The sequence below is a fragment of the Erythrolamprus reginae genome, chromosome 2 (genome assembly GCF_031021105.1).
Source record: "Erythrolamprus reginae isolate rEryReg1 chromosome 2, rEryReg1.hap1, whole genome shotgun sequence".
Classification (NCBI taxonomy): Eukaryota; Metazoa; Chordata; class Lepidosauria; order Squamata; family Dipsadidae; genus Erythrolamprus; species Erythrolamprus reginae.
Genome location: NC_091951.1, coordinates 171480646 through 171503757, shown reverse-complemented (window position 1 = coordinate 171503757; position 23112 = coordinate 171480646). Strand labels below are relative to the sequence as shown.

At 45.2% G+C, this 23112-nt stretch overlaps 2 protein-coding genes across 11 annotated transcripts in view; both read right to left on the bottom strand.

Annotated features, from left to right (window-relative positions):
* Positions 1-9781, bottom strand: part of SPATS2 (spermatogenesis associated serine rich 2) — an 82266-nt gene extending 72485 nt beyond the window's left edge. The window contains exons 1-2 of one of the 6 annotated variants that reach the window (XM_070740422.1): positions 9441-9781; positions 8692-9079 (exon numbers count right to left, since the gene is read on the bottom strand). The gene's annotated coding sequence lies outside the window, so the exon portion shown is untranslated. Of the gene's footprint in view, positions 1-8691; positions 9080-9387 lie in introns of all 6 variants that reach the window. The other 5 variants (XM_070740421.1, XM_070740425.1, XM_070740420.1 and 2 more) reach the window with 5 other exon arrangements.
* Positions 9782-14523: 4742 nt separating this feature from the next.
* LOC139158670 (dnaJ homolog subfamily C member 22-like) lies at positions 14524-22853 on the bottom strand. Of its 5 annotated transcripts, XM_070735992.1 has the most exons (5): positions 22678-22801; positions 22154-22349; positions 19145-19252; positions 16858-17756; positions 14524-14865 (listed from the first exon to the last, which is right to left on the bottom strand). In XM_070735992.1, exons 4-5 carry the CDS (start codon positions 17668-17670, stop codon positions 14686-14688), a joined length of 993 nt encoding a protein of 330 aa, XP_070592093.1. In that variant the 5' UTR covers positions 17671-17756; positions 19145-19252; positions 22154-22349; positions 22678-22801; the 3' UTR covers positions 14524-14685. The 5 variants fall into 5 exon arrangements, with proteins under 5 accessions (XP_070592093.1, XP_070592094.1, XP_070592095.1 ...); XM_070735993.1 differs by lacking the exon at positions 19145-19252; XM_070735994.1 differs by lacking the exon at positions 22154-22349.
* Between the last annotated feature and the right edge of the window lie 259 nt (positions 22854-23112).

Sequence of the window (23112 nt, the reverse complement as noted above, 5' to 3'; positions counted from 1 at the left end):
GATTATGGGAGCAATTTGGAGCGGTGCAGGAGACTTTTGGGGGAGCAATTTTGGAAGCGATTTGGGGCGGTGTAGGAAGCTTTTGGAGGGGTGATTTTGGGAGCAATTTGGAGCGGTGTAGGAAGCTTTTGGAGAGGTGATTTTGGGAGCAATTTGGAGCGGTGTAGGAGGCTTTTGGGGGAGCGATTTTGGAGGCGATTTGGGGTGGTGTAGGAAGCTTTTGGAGAGGTGATTATGGGAGCAATTTGGAGCGGTGTAGGAGGCTTTTGGGGGAGCGATTTTGGAAGCGATTTGGGGCGGTGTAGGAAGCTTTTGGAGAGGTGATTATGGGAGCAATTTGGAGCGGTGCAGGAGACTTTTGGGGGAGCAATTTTGGAAGCGATTTGGGGCGGTGTAGGAAGCTTTTGGAGAGGTGATTATGGGAGCAATTTGGAGCGGTGCAGGAGACTTTTGGGGGAGCAATTTTGGAAGCGATTTGGGGCGGTGTAGGAAGCTTTTGGAGAGGTGATTATGGGAGCAATTTGGAGCGGTGCAGGAGACTTTTGGGGGAGCAATTTTGGAAGCGATTTGGGGCGGTGTAGGAAGCTTTTGGAGAGGTGATTATGGGAGCAATTTGGAGCGGTGCAGGAGACTTTTGGGGGAGCAATTTTGGAAGCAATTTGGGGCGGTGTAGGAAGCTTTTGGAGGGGTGATTTTGGGAGCAATTTGGAGCGGTGTAGGAAGCTTTTGGAGAGGTGATTTTGGGAGCAATTTGGAGCGGTGTAGGAGGCTTTTGGGGGAGCAATTTTGGAAGCGATTTGGGGTGGTGTAGGAAGCTTTTGGAGAGGTGATTATGGGAGCAATTTGGAGCGGTGCAGGAGACTTTTGGGGGAGCAATTTTGGAAGCGATTTGGGGCGGTGTAGGAAGCTTTTGGAGGGGTGATTTTGGGAGCAATTTGGAGCGGTGTAGGAAGCTTTTGGAGAGGTGATTTTGGGAGCAATTTGGAGCGGTGTAGGAGGCTTTTGGGGGAGCGATTTTGGAGGCGATTTGGGGCGGTGTAGGAAGCTTTTGGAGAGGTGATTATGGGAGCAATTTGGAGCGGTGTAGGAAGCTTTTGGAGAGGTGATTTTGGGAGCAATTTGGAGCGGTGTAGGAGACTTTTGGGGGAGCAATTTTGGAAGCGATTTGGGGCGGTGTAGGAAGCTTTTGGAGGGGTGATTTTGGGAGCAATTTGGAGCGGTGTAGGAAGCTTTTGGAGAGGTGATTTTGGGAGCAATTTGGAGCGGTGTAGGAGGCTTTTGGGGGAGCGATTTTGGAGGCGATTTGGGGTGGTGTAGGAAGCTTTTGGAGAGGTGATTATGGGAGCAATTTGGAGCGGTGTAGGAGGCTTTTGGGGGAGCGATTTTGGAAGCGATTTGGGGCGGTGTAGGAAGCTTTTGGAGAGGTGATTATGGGAGCAATTTGGAGCGGTGCAGGAGACTTTTGGGGGAGCAATTTTGGAAGCGATTTGGGGCGGTGTAGGAAGCTTTTGGAGAGGTGATTATGGGAGCAATTTGGAGCGGTGCAGGAGACTTTTGGGGGAGCAATTTTGGAAGCAATTTGGAGCGGTGTAGGAAGCTTTTGGAGAGGTGATTTTGGGAGCAATTTGGAGCGGTGTAGGAGGCTTTTGGGGGAGCGATTTTGGAGGCGATTTGGGGTGGTGTAGGAAGCTTTTGGAGGGGTGATTTTGGGAGCAATTTGGAGCGGTGATTTTAGCAGTGAGATGGGGCAAAGGAAGCGGTAGGTTAGGGGGGATTTTGGCAGCAGGATGGGGTGGCTGCGGGGAGCAGAGGAAGTGGAGGGCTAGAGGGGAAAGTGGCAGGGAAATGGGGCAGCTCCGGCATTCCTCGCCTCAGGACTGCAGGTGTAAGCAAAAGGAGGCGGGGAATCCCGGCAGGGGTGGCAAGCAAATGGGAAATCCTGGCGGTGGCAGTCACAAGGCACGGGAATCCCTGCAGTAGTAAGAGAGCGCACGCGCAGTAAGAGAGCCCATGCATCCGGGCTCGGGTTCATAAGGCAAAAATGGTTCTTAAGAAGAGGCAAACAAATCTTAAACACTGGGTTCGTATCTCGAAAAGTTCGTATGAAGAGGCGTTCGTAAGACAAGGTATCACTGTATTTGTCTATACACCAAATGGCAACTTTGGACTATAGCCCAAGTTGATTAGCTTCCAGCTTTTAACACAAAACTATGCTTTAAAAAACAGTGGCCTGATCAGTTATTCCAGCTATACAAAGAGCTGTTGTTATGGTTGTTTCCCCCAAGACAAAATAATTGCTGTGAGAATAAGTATGTTGATCCTTGCTCATGAATAACTGTCCCAAAATCAACTAGAAATTCTAGAAGCATTACACAAAAGCAAGGGCTGTTTTATCCAACTATTTTTTCTAAAAGGCAATTATTTTTTCAGCCAGAAGCCAAGTATTGGCTATCCCTGTCTGGTCCCAAGCGAATTGCTTTTATTTTGAAGATGACCCCCCCCCCCCCCAGTTTATGCATGTCTATGGACCTTCACAGTTCTATTGGTTCAGCTCTCCAGAACAGTGTCTGTTTTTCATGTCACTCCCTACACGATGTGATGCATTTGAATTTATATCTGAATTTCTGCCTATGAAAGAGCTGAAAAAGAAAATCACTTTGGATACTGTCGTGTGAAACAGCTTTAAATACAACTTTACCCTACATTCATTGTTGGTTTTGTAACTTCTTTGACAAAAAAATCCCATCTCATAATACTCAAGGCAATATGCATCTAGTTAAAATTCTAAGAACAAGAAAAGCAGTTGATCGTTACAAAACTTGGTCAAAATTATTAGTTTCTTAATAATATTAAGCATCCATTTATCGAACCTATTGAAGAATCCCATGTGGATAAAACAGCATTTCTAAACATGTGTTCATTGTGTATATAATGTCAGCCGGAAAAGTAAGCAATGCTTTTGGTGGATTAACTTGCATTTTTTCAAAAGCCCCTTTTTTTCCTTATCTCTCCTTGAAAGAGATTCAAAGTGACTGCACATTTTATTCACCAAATGAGCTCAAGAATAAACAGACAGCACACAATTATTTGAATGCTAGACCTCAGTTTCAAAGCCACTAAAAAAGCAGAAGTACTTCTGAAACGCTATGCAACTCTGGGCAGCAAGCCTTCTTCCTTGCCAGTTCTGTATCAATCTGTGAAGCCCATCTGTGATTAGAACTATCTTCTCTTGAAGTGTAATCCTATTCAAAACTTAGCCACATTGAACGCAATGCTATTTATTCCTAGAGAATGCCACAGGATTATAGCTTAATAAAATTAATTCCAAAAATAAAAACCACATGTTTATTTTCAGATCATAATATCTGGTTCTATCTCTGTCTCTATATCTCTCTCTCTCTCTATCTATCTATCTATCTATCTATCTATCTATCTATCTATCTACCGTATCTACCTACCGTATCTACCTACCTACCGTATCTACCTACCGTATCTACCTATCTACCTAATTGCTTGTACATACATACGTACATACGTTCTAGCATAACTCTGAAACGCCTCAAGTAATTTCAACCAAACTTGGTAAACATGACTTACTATCTGGCGACAAATACTGTGGGGTAAGACACCCCTAACACCATAGGGATGACCTTTCAGAACAACCCATGTTCTGTACACTGAGCCTAGCTCAGCGTTTTTCTGAAGCAGTCTATGCCTCCATCACACAGTAGGCCTATGAAGGGAGCCTGATTAAGTCAGTACAGAGGCCTTTGATTGAACATGGCATGACCTAAGCGGATCGCCTTTCCCCACCTCACCATGGCGGCCCGATCTTGCAGGGAATAGCTTTGATCTGCCTTCCCAGGATCATCCTTCACCCCGAATCAAACCTAGGGGTTCCCTTACACAGTAGGCCTATGAAGCGAGTACAGAGGCCTTTGTTTGAGCATGCCACAGCCTAACTGGATTATACTCACAGTCACTCATGCCCTCATCACCTCGAGGCTCGACTACTGTAACGCTCTCTACATGGGGCTACCTTTGAAAAGTGTTCGGAAACTTGAGATCGTGCAGAATGCAGCTGCGAGAGCAATTATGGGCTTCTCTAAGTATGCCCATATTACTCCAACACTCCGCAGTCTGCATTGGTTGCCGATCAGTTTCCGGTCAAAATTCAAAGTGTTGGTTATGACCTATAAAGCCCTTCATGGCACCGGACCAGAATATCTTCGGGACCGCCTCCTGCTGCACGAATCCCAGCGACCGGTTAGGTCCCACAGAGTCGGCCTTCTTCGGGTCCCGTCGACTAAACAATGTCGTCTGGCGAAACCCAGGGGAAGAGCCTTCTCTGTGGGGGCTCCGACCCTCTGGAACCAGCTCCCCCCTGAGATTAGGATTGCCCCCACCCTCCCTGCCTTTCGTAAACTCCTTAAAACCCACCTCTGTCGTCAAGCATGGGGGAACTAAAACATCTCCCCCTTGCCCATGTTGTTTTGCCGTTTGATTGATTGACTGTGTGCCTGTTTTTTATATATATTGGGATTGTTTTATGAATTTTTAAATTCAAAATTGTAATTAGATTGGTGGGAATTGGATTTGTTACTATGTACTGTTTTTATTGTTGTTGTGAGCCACCCCGAGTTTGCGGAGAGGGGCGGAATGTAAATCCAATAAATCTAATCTAATCATCCACCCCCACCTCACAGCTTCGGACTACGTTCTCAGGATCGTCATTCATCCCAATTCATTGCGCAAAGGATGGGGACCACCCCAACTGAGGGGAAACAGGTATGGAGGCCAGATAGGATGTACAGCATGGGCAGTTCAGGGATTTGTACTGTTTTGCTGTTGTGAGCCGCCCCGAATCTTCGGAGAGGGGCGGCATAAAAATCTAATAAATAAATAAATCAAATGAATAAATAAATTTATGTTCCAGTTCCAGGCCCAGTTTGAGAAAATGGTAATATGGGTGGTGGCTGGGCGGGGGGTGGCGCTTCTAAATCCCCCAGCTGCCCACAGGTTCCGTAGCTGGGATTTGAACGAGGTCCTTATACTTTTAAAACCCTGTAAATAAAATTATGTTGATTTGACACATAAGATATAATTCATTCCTTTTCCGGTCTAATACAAGATTGGGATAAATAAATACCCGGTCAATGCCAGGTATTCAGTTAGTAGTTTATAAATACAGAATGTGGATGTGATAGCTATGAAATAAAATGCAGAAAATTTGGAAAGGAGAGTTTCTTAAAATTGTAAAAAAATTGGAAAGTCTTAATTTAAATCTATAACCAAATAAACTTGGTAACAAAAATGAAGACAATAGAATTAGAACAGTTTCAGATCTCAAATGTGATAAACAGTTTATGAAGATTTGCACATGGTTACAGAGTTGTGCAAGTCCCTCAAAAAAAGATATTCTAGAACAAGTGGGAACATGTAATGAAATCACTGTGTATGGATGGATACATATGTAGAGAAGATCATAAACAGCTTCCAAAGAAACCACATAAGCCTGCAAAAAGATACAGCCACTTTAGCAATTCAGAAATATGTGTTTAAAATCTTTTCTTATTCATTGTATTTATTTGTATCCCATCTTCATTGTTTTTACAGATAACTCTAAGGCAAGGAACATATCCAAAATACATTCCTCCTCTTTTTCCTCACAATAATAACCCTGTGAAATGAGAGAGTAATTGGCCCAAGGACATCCAGTTGGTTTTCAAGGCAAAGGCAGGATCAGAATTTACTGTCTCTGGCTTTCTAGCTTGGTGCCTCAACCACTAGACCAAACTGGTTTGAAAGAAGTCCCTTTTCCAAAAGAGTTGCTCAGCTCTATAAAGATCTATAGTATAAAAACATTGCGTATAAATTAAAAATTTTGGAGAAAATAATTCAGCAATGTAGAGAATATTTAAAGTTTTGAATGCAATTTTGAAATTAAGTACAGTACCGATAACATGTGGTCCTCAGTGGCCAAATAATTTTCTGAGCATAAAAGTCATGTTATTAATAGTTGCAATGTATAGTTCTTGTCTGTCTGATTTAGTCACTACAGAAAATTAAGAAATTATTTTTGCCACTGAAAATCAAGGAGACTGACTTCCTATGCCAAATAAACAGCCTAATATAAGCGTTAAGGAATAAATTATTATTTTTAAGTTTTGTTTTATTTAACAGTTGAGCATTATTTGGCTTATATTAAGTGGAGACTAATATTAATGATGTTCATTAATATTTTACACTGTAGATGCAGCAAATCTATAATAGAATTAAATTTGATTTGAAAGCATTTCTAAACTGCACATCATATAAAATCATCATATCATATAAGTACACCATATAAGGACATCATATAAAAGTCACTCTAATCTAGCACTTTAAATAAGGAGTAAAGTACAACCAACTATTCAACATAAAATGGAACAGATAGCTGTCATTTGATCACAAACATAAGACATCTAGCCACAAAGTCCAATTTCAATACCTAAAAAAGAAAAGAAAAAAGATTTAAAAGTAACCACAGAATTCCCTCCCTATTCTTAAATAATTCTGAACCACGCACACCATATCTAAATATGCTTTCTATATTTACATAGGATCATTATAACCATGATGGCAAACCTGTGGCATGCATAGCCATATCTGTGGGCATACGAGCCATTGCCCTAGCTCAGCTCCAGTGTGCATGCGCATGTGGCCAGCTGATTTTCGGCTGGTCCCACCTAGCCACCCCTCCTCCCAGGAGTCTCCACGTGGCTCATTTTGGATGACAGGTGTATACAAGGCTCACGTGGAGGCTTTGGGAGCATTATGGCCTCTGGAGGACCTCAGGAAGGAGCAGGGGAAGCCGTTACCACCCTCTCCAGGCTCCTGGAAGGCCTCTGGAGCCAGGAAAGCATCTGGAGCCTGAGGAGAGTGAAAAACGGGCCCACCAGGAAAGCCTCTGGAGCCAGGAAAGTGTCTGGACCCTGGGGAGCGCAAAAGGTGGGCCCAAAACAGGATGTGTGAAGGAGTCGTGCGTGCATATGGCGGGGTAATCGTGCATGCATGTGTCAGGGAACACAGAGATTTCATGTGCATGCCCTTGGGGAAGGGGCACAGCGGGCATTAAATTATTGGTGTGGGCACACATGTGCCTGCTTTTGGCATCCAAGGGAAAAAAGGTTCACCATCACTGATCTATAATGTATCTGATAATCTCAGATACCTGCCAATGTAGATCAATACATCCAAAAATTTTTGGCAGCCAATATACTTTGAACCAGGACAGCAAATATGCCTTTATCAGATCTACTCTGTTTTTCACTTCATTCCATGGTACTGAACAACAACAAAAAAAGGTTTATCCTTTTTAAAGCCTGAACAACATCTCCGTTAAAACAGCAACATCTGGCTAATTGGCTTTTGAGTACTGTAGTCCCTTACCAAGCTATTTTAGTCTTGTTGATCACAAATATGAAGAGCTGTGCTTGTTCACAGTCTGCAACTTTCAATTACTTTCAAAGATGAGAAGGTAGAAATGTCACAACTAATACAGTAGCAAAAGCCCTAAGGACCAAAACTATTTATTTCAACTTACTGTACATGCATCTTTGTAACCAGATAAATGTATTTCCTTTCATGGAGTGGGTTCACATTTCACATTAAAGCCACAAAACACATTTAGTTTAGTACTGTGTGAATCGAGCTATATAATTAAACAGAAAAGCTCAGCCTCCAATCTTAGGACATTCTTTACCTCTGTTTTGCCTTCATTTAACTTTTCTGCTCAATGAATATACAGTGATACCTCGTCTTACAAACTTAATTGGTTCCAGGACAAGGTTTGTAAGGTGAAAAGTTTGTAAGACGAAACAATGTTTCCCATAGGAATCAATGGAAAAGCCCAAAATTCACCCCTTTTGCCAATAAACCCCACCTCCAGACTTCAATGTTTTTGTGATGCTGCGATTTCGCTGAGGCTCCCCTTGGTGGGAAATCCCACCTCCGGACTTCCCTTGCCAGTGAAGCGCCCATTTTTGCGCTGCTGGGATTCCCCTGCAGCATCGCAAAAACATGCAAGTCCGGAGGTGGTGTTTCCCATGGAGGGGAGCCTCAGGAGAATCCCAGCAGCACAAAAACGGGCGCTTCGCTGGCAACAGAAGTCCAGAGGTGGGGCATCCCAGTGGCGGCGGCTTGGGTTTGTAAGGTAAAAATAGTTTGGAAGAAGAGGCAAAAAAATCTTAAGCCCCGGGTTTGTATCTCAAAAAGTTTGTATGACGAGGGGTTTGTAAGACAAGATATCACTGTAATTCCATTCAGTCTAAAGCCGTGCTCTCAACAAGCTTCTTCCCTCTTGGGGAACAGGAGGTCTAGTTGCCATTTGAAACAAGTACTTTGGGACAGCCATGACCTGGATGATGGGAGAATCTCCATAGAGATCCAAACTTCTCTGTTTCACCTTTCCATTACAAACAGGGCACATCAGTGCATTGTCACCTTAGACTGCCAATAACTATAATCCACTTCAGCAGTAACTTATTTCACTTTTGCATTCTTTAGCCACTGCAGCTACCCTTTAAAAATATATTTTTCAAATACCAAGACACTCCAGTTCAGAGGCAAGTACCATATAGCAGGTGGCAATAGTTTACATTTCTAGGACAGAGCTACAACTTGCGTTTTTGTCAACCATTGTTACTTTACCTCCTTCCTCCTTCCATCCTCTCTCTCTTTGGTACTGGAGGTGTGTTTGGGTGGGAAGTGGAGGACAGTAGATTTAAAGTATTTAGGGCATGTGGGAACAACACTCTGATTCGGTCTAGAAAACAAGTCCCGAAGAGATCCCCTCCTGGGCAAGTTCAGGATTTTCTCGTGTCCTCCTTGAAGGCGTTTACTAGCTTGCTGGATGAGCGGTTCTCCTGACTCGGCGGAGCTTGCTCTGCAGCCTGTTTTCGTAAAGGGTTCTTTGTGACTCGTCGTGGGAAAGAGGGCGTCCTTCTCCGCAAAGAACCCGAGTCTCCTTCTCTCTCTTCTTCACAAATTCAAGGCGTCTTCTACTCTTCCGCGTGGTCTTTTTTCCTTTTTCGTTCCTCTGCCGGGGAGAGTTGAGGGGAAGCCTTACAAGGCTCCGGGCTGAGCTTCACTCTTGCCTGCCTGCCACATCGGAAAAGCCCCTCCTTCCACCGCCACATCGCCTCTGCGCCCTCCTGCCCGTCGACTGCCTGCCTCCGAGCCCACCCCTTAATCCCCCCAACACAGGGCCATTCCCTCGGCTGCCTGCCTGCCTGCGCCTCCTCCCCTTGTTTCCCCACCGAGGCTCCTTTCCCCACATGCTTTGGGGGTTTCCCCTCAGGACGCCCAGCCTCCCCTCCGCCCGGTCCTCGCCCCCGTCTTACCCACCTCGGCGGAAAACCTCAGCCAACCATCAAAGCCGCTCCGGTTTCCCTCCTCACCTCAGGCCGCCGCCGCCGCCAAGCGCCGGGGAAGGTGGAGCCCCGCCCACCCGTAAGGGAGACGAGAGAGAGAGAGAGAGAAATCGTCGAAGGCTGCGCGAGCCCCGCAACCAACCGGACACATGCGCCCTGTTTCCTTCAGCCAATGGGAAAGATGTTTCTCTTCGGCGGAGCGCCGGCCAATAGGAGCCACGGCGAACCCACTTCGCTCCCACCTTTTCCCTCTTTTCTCTTCTCCCTCCCTCCCCTCCCCCGAGATCCAAAAAACTGAGTTCGGCTCGAGGACAACGGAACCGCTCTAGCTCCCGAAGCGCTTCGTTCGCTGTCCAATCGGCTTCGGCGTTGGAGAGACCCAATCAGCGACCGCAAAAGAGGTTGTTGCGGATGGATGGTTAACCCAAGCTGGACCAATTACCAAAGCCGTGGAAAGAGACCCAATCCGGCGCGCGGAGGGGCGCGAGGAGCTCCGGCTGACCCAATAAAGTCTCTTGCCGTTCTTTCCTATTCCTCAGGCGAATCCTGAAACGGGGGAGGGATGGTCTCTCTCTCTTTCTCTTTCTTTCTTTCTCTCTCTCTCTTTTTCCCCCTCCCCGGCAACGGCCGGAGGAGGATCCTTTGACGGCGGTCGCTCGGATTCCTTCATTTGAGTGCCTGCAGAGCTTTGCTGGAGGCGGAGAGCCTCTCCGCCCGATCCCTTGAACGCCGCACATACTTTTTTTAAAAGCTTCGTGTATGCCCGTCTGCCGTTTCCTGTGAGAGATTCAGAACAAATGTCCCTGCAGATGTTGACATGGGTGACATGATCTACTGAGTGTATGTATAGCACTAGCATCTTGACTTAGTAGACTTCTATACTGCTTCCCAATGTTTTTAACAGCCCTCTAAAGTGGTTTACAGAATCAGCCTATTGCCCCTAACAATCTGGGTCCTTATTTTACCCACCTCGGAAGCATGGAAGGATGAGTCAACTTTGGTCCTGGGTAAGATTTGAACTACCGGCAGCCAAAAGTCAGCAAAAGTAGCCTGCAGTACTGCATTCTAACCACTGCCCTCCACACAGCTCTTGCCTTAAAAGCTTCTAAACCCAATTTTCTGACTTCATCCAGCACATCAATTCATCATAATCGCCTTCTATGCTAGCTGCATGGTGTGGGCCACTGTTTTGGCTGAATGTGGGCTCTTTTATACAAATGCTTTTTCAGAAAAGGAACCTGCAAGTTTGCTGAGGTCACACAGGCCATGGTAGGCTGAATGTACGCAATTGTTCAAAACCACAAATGTTTACACATAAGCAAAACCAAACAGGCCACATTAGTGTAGGTTGAAATCAATCTCAGAAGTACCCTGTACTCTGATTAGACAATCACACATTCCCAAGTCTACTGTGAAGGATTCCACAGTGGTAACTATAATGAATTCAAGTTCTCACTGGATTTCTGTGATTTAAATTCTCCCCAAATCCTGTATCTTAGGCAAAGCATCACTTGCCTTCGAACCTCAAGATATTTCTGGATATGGATGGAAATGCATTGTCTTCCCAGCCATAATATTTAGGGCATGCTGCTACTTCTAAAGTGTAGCTAATAAAACTTTTTATAAAACTACATCCAGACTGAAAATTTAAATGTTCCTTAAATGAGAGACATTGTTATAAAATGCTAATTAATTTCCAGCATCTCATTGTTCTTTTGCCCTTAGTTATGATCTTTCAGCCAATCGGAATCATTTCACAGTGAGATTGGTGGTAAACAACTAATAAAAAAGAATATATTTTTTCTTTCCCTGATTTTTTATAAATCAAGTCTCACTCATTTTCTGTTAATAGCTCAATAGTGTCATCTGCTGGGCCTAGATGAACATGTAAGCATTTCAAACCAATAATTGATACTGTGTTTCCAGTAAAAGAGAATAAATAAAAATATAGATGTTTTACCAATTACAGCCATCCAAGCACTCAAGAAAAATTAGCAACACAAACTGCAGTGTAAAGGGAAAGTTCTATGTGATAATAAAACTAATGACAAAGTTTTCTGTTTACTCAGGATAATTACGGTAAATTTAATTGTGAGAAAAGAGAAACTCTTATAAGATTTAATGTTATTACTCTATCAAAAAGAATATTGGGACAATTAAAACTCTTAAAAGAGATATGGAAATGAGTATTAGTGATGCAAACAATTTAGAGATAATGTAATAAATTTAAGGAAACCTACAATGTAATAATCTGCCAATCCCTTCTCTGATGGACTTCTGCTCTGAGCAGAGGCTGCCTCTTCCTTGAGCCATCCAGAATAGTACTGATGACAGATGACAGTCTATCCAGCTAGGGAGCCCACATCGATTCAGGAGTAGCCCACGGCCTATGGTTGGAGCAGGAGGTATCAACAGACTGGAACTGCGCAGTCCGCCAAGCGCTCTAGGAGCTGAGCCGGCTAATGGTGGGAAAACACATACTAATCTCACCAATAACACCACAGCCAAGGCCCACATTAATAGGCAGTGGGGAACCCGGTCACCTGCCCTCATGGAAAAAGCCAGGGCTCTGGGCAGTTGGGCAGAACAACAATGTGTCTCCATCACAGTGGAGTACATTTCAGGGGAGGCCAATGTCCAGGCAGAGTGGAAGCTGCACCACGACCTCTTCCACCAACTCTGCAACAGATTCAGCAAGCCTCTTGTAGACCTCTTTGTGACCAGAGAGAACACTGAGCTGCCTCAGTTCTCCTGGTTCTGCTGTCAGTGAATGGAGGGTACGGGTGCTCCTGTATGTCTTTCCCCCACTCACACTGATCCCAAGCTGCTGAACGAGAGGGTGGAGATCTTGCTGACTCTGCACTGGCCATGCAGGGCGTGGTTTGCGGTCCTAATGACACTATCTGTCTGCCCTCCCTGGCGGATCCCTATGTTTGCCTCCACTCTCACCCAGGGGGCAATCTTCAACCCTGAGCCCCTTTGGATGCAATTGATCGCCTGGCAGTCAAGTGGTGCACCTTAATCAATCCTCAAGTGCCTCCTGGAGCCATTGACCTCATTTACCAATTGCATTTATACTGCCACCTGGACGACCTTCTGCAACTGGTGTAAAGGTGCCCAGTGTTCTCCTACAGATCTGTCAGTGGGCCAACTGTTGGGGCTCCTCAAGGAGAGGTTTGATAAAGGACTGTCACTTAACACACTCAGGAGACAAGTGGCAGCCTTGTCCTCAGTGCTGGCCTGTGGAGAACTTTCCTCCCTGACCCAATATCCCCTCATCAAATGCCTGCCATGTGGGGCCATTCTAAGTCGTCCTCCGGTGGTACATCATTTCTCTACCTGGGACTCAACCAAAGTGTTGGACTCATTGACTGGGGTTCTGTATGAGTTGCTCCAGGATTGCTCCCTCCACCCCCTCACAAAAAAGGTGGCCTTGCTGGTGGCCATCACCTCGGCCTGCAGGATTTCAGAGCTAGCAGCTCTTTCGGTCTGCAATGACTTGTGCCTCTTCTTCCTGGGCAGGGTGGTTCTTCACTTACACCCCACCTTCCCCACCAAGATTAATACCTGGTATCATAGGGCCCAGGAGCTTACACTACCTAGCTCCTGTCCCTGCCCCTTCCCTCCCTTGGAACGCAAGTGGCATACCCTAGATGTTAGAGAAGCACTATGCATCTATCTGAAGCGCTCTGAGGGAAGGCGTAGGTCAGAGGCCCTTTTTATCTCTTATTTTCCATCTTCTCTTGTGTATATGTCTGTTAGTATATGGGGTCTTTTATAAATCTTTAAATATTTTAAATTTGTCAGATTATTTATGATTTGTTCCACGTGTTGTGAGCCGCCCCGAGTCTTCGGAGAGGGGCGGCATACAAATCTAAGTAATAAACAAACAAACAAATAAATAAATAAATAATAAAAAGATTTCCTTAGCCACTGTGGGGAGGTGGATTCAGGCCGTAATAGCAAAGGCATTTGACATGGCGAACCTTTTTTTCCTTGGGTGCCGAAAGAGCATGTACGCACACTATCGTGCATGCGAGAGTGCCCACACCCAAAATTCAATGCCTGGGAAGGGCGGAAACAGCTTCCCCTGCTCTCCGGAAGCTCTCTGGAGACCGGAAATGGGCTGTTTCAAAACTTCTGGTGGGCCCAGTAGGCTCGTGTTTTGCCCTCCCCAGGCTCCAAAGGCTTCCCTGGAGCAAAGAGAAGGTAAAAATGTCCTCCTCCATCCCATCCGGAGGCTCTCTGGAAGCTAAAAACGCCCTCCCAAAGCCCGTGCAAGCCAAAATTGAGCTGGCCAGCACACACATGCACCTTGGAGCTGAGCTAGGGCAATGGCTCGTGTGCTAGCAGATATGGCTCCACGTGCCACCTGTGGTACCCGTGCCATAGGTTCACCATCACTGCCCTAGGGGCATAACCGCCCATTCTACTAAAGCACAGCAGTCTCCATGACTTGGTCCGCCCAGGCTTCCCTGGAATGGTTTGCAGGGCAGCCACCTAAGCTACTCCCTCCTCTTTCATCAGGCACTATAAAATTGATGCCTTTGCTTCAGCTGATGCAGCCTTTGGCCGCAGAGCCTTCAGCGGGTGCTGCCCTCAGCAGTAAGGGGACCTAAGCTCCTTCCCATGGGACTTAGCTTTGGCAGGTCCCACAGTGGCTGAAATCTCCACCCATATGGAGAATGAAACGTTGTTCCTACCTGATACGTTAATTTTCATAGGTGTGGAGATCTCAGCTAGATCCTCCCATTCTCTTAAGCTTAGGTCTTAGGGCCGTGGTCCACTTTGCATATAAGTCTGCATTAACTATCACTCCTGCCCTAATTATTTTGCCGCAAGAGTTGTTTGGGGCCCTATACGGACGCCTACCTTTCCGGGAATCTGCTGCGATGACTTCACCTTGACCACACGTTGAGCCTGTGCTGCGCCCTGCACCAAAAGCGGGCTTAGTGACGGAGGCAGAAAAAAATCATTAAAATAGGTTCAGTCCTCATTGCCTAATGGATAAGGTCAACCCACACTGGCTGAGATCTCCATACCTATGAGAATGAACATATCAGGTAGGAACGTTTCATTTTCCCTGAAAGTTAAAAGGATGAGGCACATCTTTTCATTATTAACATAATAGCATTTATTTTATAAATAAGATACTTTTTAAAAAAATATTGAACATATATTTCAGGGTCAGAAACAAACATTACTCTAATAATAATAGTTTAATCCCCAGCTGTTTGATGGTAATAAAATTTCTGTGCTGTCTAAAATGCAATCATGGAAATTTTGGCTTCTTTGCCTGCATGAGGAGTTCATAGGCAGCTTGCACTTCAATAAAACGTCTTTCAGCTTCTGCTATTTGATTTCGATTACGATCAGGATGCCAAAGCTTCACCAGCTTCCGGTAGCTTTTGGTGATTTCTTCTGGAGTGGCATCATAAGGAATACCTAAGATCTAGAGGGAGAGGAGAGAGGAATATCAGCATCCTATCAAAGATGTAAGTTCACTAATATTTTAATTCTGAATTGTCTAATCGATAATTAGTTGGCTGGGTGACTTTGGCCAATCATAGTCTCTTAGCCCAACCCACCTGATGGGGTTGTTGTGGGGAAAAGGAGGAATAGAATGGAGCATGTTTGCTGTCCTGAGGTTTTTATAAATAAAGGAAGGATAACATCTAAGAAAGAAAGAAACCAGCCATTTGTCTGTGATAGGTGGAGAGAACAAAGAATAATTTTCTTGCACTTGCTGTTACAACTTATTGAAAAATCTATAAAAGCCAAACATCCAATAAAGGATTATTTTTATGGGGTTTGAACTAATAGTAGAGCACATAATTTTGCAGACCTTTGGAAAGCTAAGCATAAAGGTCCTTTCTCTTTCTTGCAATTCTGCAAAACACAGTTTCCTTCCTTCCTTCCTTCCTTCCTTCCTTCCTTCCTTCCTTCCTTCCCTCCCTCCCTCCCTCCCTCCCTCCCTCCAAATGCATCAAAACCGAAGAGCCTTGATACTATCTCTCGTTATACATTTTGGGTAAAACTTTCAGCCAGCTAGATGATAATATTATACCATTCCCAACCTTTAAACACGGCATATTCTGTTGTAATATTTCAAATAATCTCAGAAAATTCCACAAAAAATCATGGTGGTCTTGTGTTAAGTCTAAGATTGCAGAATTCTAATTAATGGCTATACTCTGGGAATTTTAATTCTAAGACGTCAGGGAAATGTGCTCTAAATCGAAGAAACAGTCAATAATGGAGCAAATATGTATAACAGATAACACATTGTTGACTTCTTTTTCCTTTGAACTGTTTTCCTTACAATCAAAAAGTTCTGATTTCAGATATAATGTTATTCTTTTCACAAGTAGCATTTTAAACTGGTAAATCAATGTAAGTGTAAAATTATTGGCTAGGGTCTTCTGATGTATTTAGTTGTTTTTCTTTATTTTTATATACTGTTAAAATAGAATATTTTATTAATGAATTGAATAAGAATTTTTCAAACTGTTTCTAATTGGATTAAATATGATTTACATTTTGTTGTTTTATGTTGCACACTGTACAGTACTACCAGTAGTATTTGAGCTTCCTTTAATGCCATTTTATTATTCATACAAATAGCAGTCCTTTAATACATGCAAAGCAAGTTGTTTTATATGCAAGGTTTGAAGTGTATATTTTAGTCTGTCTGAGGACAAAAGAGTTTGAAACTGAGAGGATCTTTTAGTCCTGACTTAGATACAAAGCTAGTTGGGTGATCTTGAACCAGTCATTTTCTCTTAGCCATAGGAAGAAAGCAATGGCAAACCACTTCTGAAAGGCCGAAAATGGACGAAAACCAGGTAAATTCAACCCTGGCCCAGCACCGGCGTTCATGATTCCAGAGCTGGGCGCCTGCCCAGCACTGATGCTCACAATCCAGGTGCTGGTGGCCCAGTGGCCTGCCCAGTGCCAGCGATTTCAGCCCGCCCAGCCCCAGCAGCGCTTGCAGAACACTTTGCCCCAACCTTTACCTTTTGGAGAAAAGCTGCATGCTTTCTCGCTCTTTCGTACACCTTCTTCGCCCTTGCCACACCGAGAAGAGCAAGGCGGGCAGGTGGAATTCGGCAGGGCTGCTATTGCTGCTGCCTGCATGGTTCTGCAGCTCTAGGCGCTGCGGTGAGATTCGGCTGCTGTGCATGTGCAGCAACCAAAATCTTGCGCGAACGTCCCCTGTGCAGAGATTTCGGGGGAAATAGCAAAAAAAAGGTGATTTCCCCTGAATTCTGGCCAGTTGTGCGCATGCACGGCTGGCGGTGATGGAGCTGCGCGTGCAGCACCCTTTCCGTTACCCGAACGGAGCCCCCCCCCCATTCTGGCTGCTGCCCACCCCTGGATAGATTGTAGGAATTTCGAAACTTAACTGTTTCCAAAAGCTGAAAAATAATAAAATCCATTGTACCTTATATGCCATCAGCCGTCTTTCATCCTCGAAAGACTGCACAAATTTAAAAATGTTCTCCCATTCCTGGAAATAGCCATCAGTTAAACCCAGCATCTTTGCAGCACGGTAGGGGAGAAGCAGCACTGATTCCAATACTCTACTCAAGGATGGAAACACACTGAACAAATCCAGGACTGCTCCAATGTAGTTGGCACTGGCTGTTGTGTTGCTGAAGGCAGAGTAGGCCAGTGGCGTTGTGAATGCCAGATAGGCCAGACCTAATCGGCAAAGTCGGAGACTTAGCTTCTTCTTGGTGTGATTGTTTTGGGTTTTATAGCTTCGGTAGATCTGGGCTGTCACACTAGTGATGAGACTAATGATCAAGATCCCCAGTGGGTCGTCACAGAAAATTGGTGTGGTTATGAAGGCAGCCTTTAAGGTTGCTTGAAGATCGGAGGCTTGATTGCCCACCTCAGACACCAAATGAACTCCGAGACCCACAGCCAGAGGGAGAGCCAGAAGGTAAAAACCTGGCAGGGTAGAGAGACCAATCAAAGCCACTACCCCAAAATAGATGCCTACTAAAACCTGGCCAAGGAAACGCACAGGGTTGAAAGGTGGGGATTGGCCATTAGGCAAGTCGGGGCTACCATTTGCCTGTGTTACCCACCCCGGGAGTAGCCACAACTCCCAAAGCCATCCTATGCCAAAGCCTCCCAAAGTCAGCATCCAGAGTAAGGCATGGTTATCTCGGCCCAGGTAGAGATGGTGGAGCCCAGCAGGGCCTCCCAAAGCCCAGAGAGCAATAGCTACCAAAAGAGATTTGGCCATCTCATTTGTCCATAGCACCACGGGACATATCACTGCAGGCAATGCTGTTTTCTATATCCATCCTCCCTGGATGCCGAATAATAGTTCTGAGAAGAGAGAGGAAGAAAAATACCAATAAAATATAGCAGGAAGTTCCTAGGAAATGAAATATTTTAGGAAATATTAAAATGGTAGAATATTATATTTTCCTGACTAAAAACATGTTTTTAGGCAGGAAATACTCTCATTAGCCCCCACCTTTGTCAATGGACCATTAAGACCAGAACAAACTCACTCACCCCCCCCCCCATCCACCTTTGTCAATGAGCAGCCTATTCTACACAAAGAACCATAATAGGAATCCCAAAGCCATCTCACCACATGGCACCTGAGAAGATACATGAGCCAAGCTTGATGGGACACAGACAAAAGCCTACAGAGTTAGCTAAGAACCCCACCCCCACCCCCTGAGAGTCTAACAGCCAATGGGATATATTTTTCTTGTACAGGAACAGGAAACCTTTAAGGTAGAGCTCAACAGAGGGTAAGGAGGAAGAATGGTCAAAGGCAGCAGAGCAACACACTGTGTTACAGATAATATGAGAGAGAGAGATAGAGTGGTGGTGGAGGGAGGGAGATGGCTCTGTCGAGAATCTTTACTAGATCAGGGTGGAGAATTAAGCACTGGAGCTTAGAGCTTGGTGAAAATTACCTACCTACACTTTTCAGAGTTCATTTATATCAATCAAATTAAGAGGGGGATAGGTTATGTTTATGATTTTCTAAATTATCCAAAGTGTTGTGGTTAAAGGTATTAATCTAAGATGGAGGATGGGTAGTTGAGATCCAGATTCAAACTTATCCTCAGCCATATGTGGTGACTGAGTGATTTGGGGTGTGTCACTCTTCTCTCAAAGTATTGCTCTTACGGGGATAAAATGAAGGAAGAGACCCACATAAGCTGCCTTTTCTTGCAGGAAAAGTGTGATTTAAATCTAACAAATAAATTAAAGATAGTAATTCGTGTGTGTGTGTGTGTGTGTGTGTGTGTGTGTAACATATTTTGCTGATAATGAAAAGGAAGGGAGACTACTATAGATCTATTTCAGGCTTATTAGCCTTCATCAGGTAGCTACACTCCGGGTTCAAATCCCAGTTAAAAAAAAAAGGATGTGGCTACCTGATGAAGGCTAATAAGCCCGAAATAAATCTATAGTAGTCTCCTTTCCTTTTCATTATCAGCAAAATATGTTACACTTATATATTATAGTTGTTGGATATTAAAAAAACTTATCTGCCTTGGAATATGGCCCCTAATGGGGCTGAGAGGCAAAAAGGAGCTGTGACATTCCTTCAATATACCAGGGGGATTCTACAGAAAAATCATATACATAATACATACATACATACATACATACATACATACATACATACATACAAACATACATACATACATACATACATAAACATATATCTCCAACATGAAACATTATACCAGTAAAAATAAGTGATCTTGTGATTTGAATCTGAGGTTACTGTAGAGCAGGCGTATCCAAACCTTTCGCTTGCCTGGGTGCTTTGAATGAGGAAGAATTGTCTTGGGCTGCATATAAAAAAACTATAGTTAAAGTATACATAGATACAAATCATTTGTTGTGTGGCTAGCTGTCCAGGGTTGGACACACCTGCTGTAGAAGCTAAAGTGGAGCTTGAGATCACATGTGGTCACCAGTCATAAGTCCTCAATTCCTGGTTTCTTCGTTTGTTTATATCTTGCCTTTATAATTAAAAAAAAACTCAAGAGAGCAAATATTTAACACTCCTTCTTTCTCCCACTTTCCCAACAACACCCCTGTGATGTGGGCCAGGCAGACAGACAGTGTCTGGCCCAAGGTCAGCCAGAGAGCTTTCATGGCAAAGGCAGAACTTGAACTTACAAACTCCCATTTTATAGCCTGGTGTCTTAACTACTAGACTAGGGGTTGGCAACCCATAGCTGCAGAGCCGCATGTGGCTCTTTTAACCCTCTGCTGCGGCTCCCTCATTTCATCCCTCTGCTGTGGAGAAACAGCCAACCCCACTGCTGTTGCTGCCTCAATGCCCTGCTCGCTACTCTCACAGTTCCTTGTGCAGCAAAGTGAAATTTAGCGCACGTCAAAATGGGGGAGATGGGGTCCCCTCCTCCTCCTGGAGCATATGTGGGGGAGTGCAGGGTACAGGGTACAGGGAGCATTAAATTATTGGTGTGAACACACATGTGTACCCTTTCGGGATCTAAGGGAAAAAAGGTTTGCCATCACTGATCTATGTATCCAATAATTGCAGAAACCTGCCACTGTAGATCGATATATCCAAAGTTTTTGGTAGCCAATTTAGCAGCCAATAAATTTACTTTGAACCAAGACAGGAAATATGCCTTTGTCAGATTTGGTCCATTTTTTGCTTCATTCCGTGGTACTGAACAACAAAAAAGGTTTATCCTTTTCAAAGCCTGAACAACATCTCCGTTAAAACAGCAACATCTGGCTAATTGGCTTTTGAGTACTGTAGTCCCTTACCAAGCTATTTTAGTCTTGTTGATCACAAACATGAAGAGCTGTGCTTGTTCACAGTCTGCAACTTTCAATTACTTTCAAAGATGAGAAGGTAGAAATGTCACAGCTAATACAGTAGCAAAAGCCCTAAGGACCAAAACTATTTATTTCAACTTACTGTACATGCATCTTTGTAATCAGATAAATGTATTTCCTTTCATGGAGTGGGTTCACATTTCACATTAAAGCCACAAAACACAGTTAGTTTAGTACTGTGTGAATCGAGCTATATAATTAAATAGGAAAGCTCAGCCTCCAATCTTAGGACATTCTTTTCCTCTCTGTTTTGCCTTCATTTAACTTTTCAGCTTAATGAATATAATTCAATTCAGTCTAAAGCTGTGCTCCCAACAAGCTTCTCCGTCCCACTGGTGCTTTTTCCAAAAGGCAACTGGACTTTCCTGGGCAGCAGGAAGTCTAGTTGCCTTTTGAAACAAGTACTTTGGGACAGCCATGACCTAGATCAGTGATTTTAAACCTTTTTTGAGCCGCGGCACATTTTTTACATTTATGAAACCCTGGGGCACATTGAGCGGGGGAGGGGCAGCTAAAAAAAGTTTGGACAAAAAAATTCTCTCTCTCTCTACCTCCCCTTTGCTCTATTTCTTTTCCCCCTCCCTCTTTCTCTCCCTTCCTTCCTCTTTCACTTTCTCTCCATCCCTCTTTCTTTCTCTTCCTTCCTTCCTCTTTTTTTTGCTCTCTCTCTCTCCCTCCCTATGTCCCTCTATGTCTTTCTCTCTCTGTCCTTCCCTCCCCCCCTCTCTCTCTCTTGCTTTCTTTCTCTCTCTTTCTCTCTCTTGTTCTCTTTCTCTCTCTCTTGCTTTCTTTCTCTCTTGTTCTCTTTCTCTCTCTCTCTCTCTCTCTCTCTTGCTTTCTTTCTCCCTCTCTTGCTTTCTTTCTCTCTCTCTTGCTTTCTTTCTGTCTGTCTGTCTTTCTTTCTCTCTCTCTTGGTTTCTTTTTCTCTGAGCTTCCCGGCACACCTGACCATGTCTCGCGGCACACTAGTGTGCCACGGCACACTTGTTGAAAAACACTGACCTAGATGATGGGAGAATCTCCATAGACATCCAAGCTTCTCTGTTTTACCTTTTCATTACAAACAGGACACATCAGTGCATTGTCACCTTAGAATACCAATAACTATAATCCACTTCAGCAATAACCTATTTCATTCTTTAGCCACTGCAGCTTCCCTTTAAACACACATTTTTCAAATACTAAAACGCTCCAGGTCAGATGCAACTACCATATAGCAGGAGGCAATAGTTTACATTGCTAGGACAGAGCTACAACTTGCTTTTTCTCAACCTCTGTGAGTTCCCCATTGTTATTTTACCTCCTTCATCCTTCCATCCTCTCTCTCTCTGGTACTAGATGTGTGTTGCGGGGGGAGTGGGGGACAGTGGAATTAAAAGGTTTAGGGCAATGGTGGTGAACCTTTTTTTCTTCGGGTGCTGTAAGAGTGTGGACGTGCGCTCTTGCGTATGCGTGAGTGGCCCACACCCATAATTCAATGCCTGGGGGGGTGAAAACATCTTCTCTCACCTCCCAGAGGCTCTCTGGAGGCTGAAAACAGACTGTTTCCTAACTTCTAGTGGGCCCAGTAGGCTAGTATTTCGCCCTCCCCAGGCTCGAAAGAAGTCTCTGGAGCTGGGGAGGGTAAAAACATCCTCCCAGAGCTTCTGGGTGAGGCAAAAATCAGGTGGCCAGCACACACATGCATTTTGGAGCTGAGCTAGGGCAACGGCTCACATGCCAGCAGATATGGCTCCGCATGCCACTTGTTCCACCCTTGCCATAGGTTTGCCATCACTGGTTTAGGGCATGTGGGAACAACACTCTGATTCGGTCTAGAAAAAAAGTCCCTGGGCAAGTTCAGGACTTTCTCTGTCCTCCTTGAAGGCGTTTACCAGCTTGCTGGATGAGCGGTTCTCCTGACTGGGCAGAGCTTGCCCTGCAGCCTGTTTCGTAAAGGGTTCTTTGTGACTCGTCGTGGGAAAGAGGGCGTCCTTCTCCGCAAAGAACCCGAGTCTCCCTCTCTGTCTTCTTCACAAATCGAAGGCGTCTTCTACTCTTCCGCGTGGTCTTTTTTCCTTTTTCGTTCCTCTGCCGGGGAGAGTTGAGGGGAAGCCTTGCAAGGCTCCGGGCTGAGCTTCACTCTTGCCTGCCTGCCACATCGAAAAAGCCCCTCCTTCCACCGCCACATCGCCTCTGCGCCCTCCTGCCCGTCGACTGCCTGCCTCCGAGCCCACCCCTTAATCCCCCCAACACAGGGCCATTCCCTCGGCTGCCTGCGCCTCCTCCCCTTGTTTCCCCAGCGCCGCTGCTTCCAGCCTCCTCCCTCCGAGGCTCCTTTCCCCACATGCTTTGGGGGTTTTCCCCTCAGGACGCCCAGCCTCCCCTCCGCCCGGTCCTCGCCCACCGTCGTACCCACCTCGGCGGAAAACCTCGGCCAACCATCAAAGCCGCTCCGGTTTCCCTCCTCACCTGAGGCCGCCGCCAAGCGCCGGGGAAGGTGGAGCCCCGCCCACCCGTAAGGGAGACGAGAGAGAGAGAGAAATCGTCGCATGCTGCGCGAGTCCATCAACCAACCGGACACAGATGCCCTCTTTCCTTCAGCCAATGGGAAAGATGTTTCTCTTCTCTGTCTCCCCCCCCCCCCCCCCGGCAACCGCCGAAGTATTCCTTCATTTGAGTGGCTGCAGAGCTTTGCTGGAGGCGAAGGGCGTCTGCGCCCGATCCCTTGAACGCCGCACATACTTTTTTTAAAAAAGCATCGTGTATGCCCGTCTGCCGTTTCCTGTGAGAGATTCAGAACATCTGTCCCTGCAGATGTTGGCATGAGTGACATGACCTACTGAGTGTATGT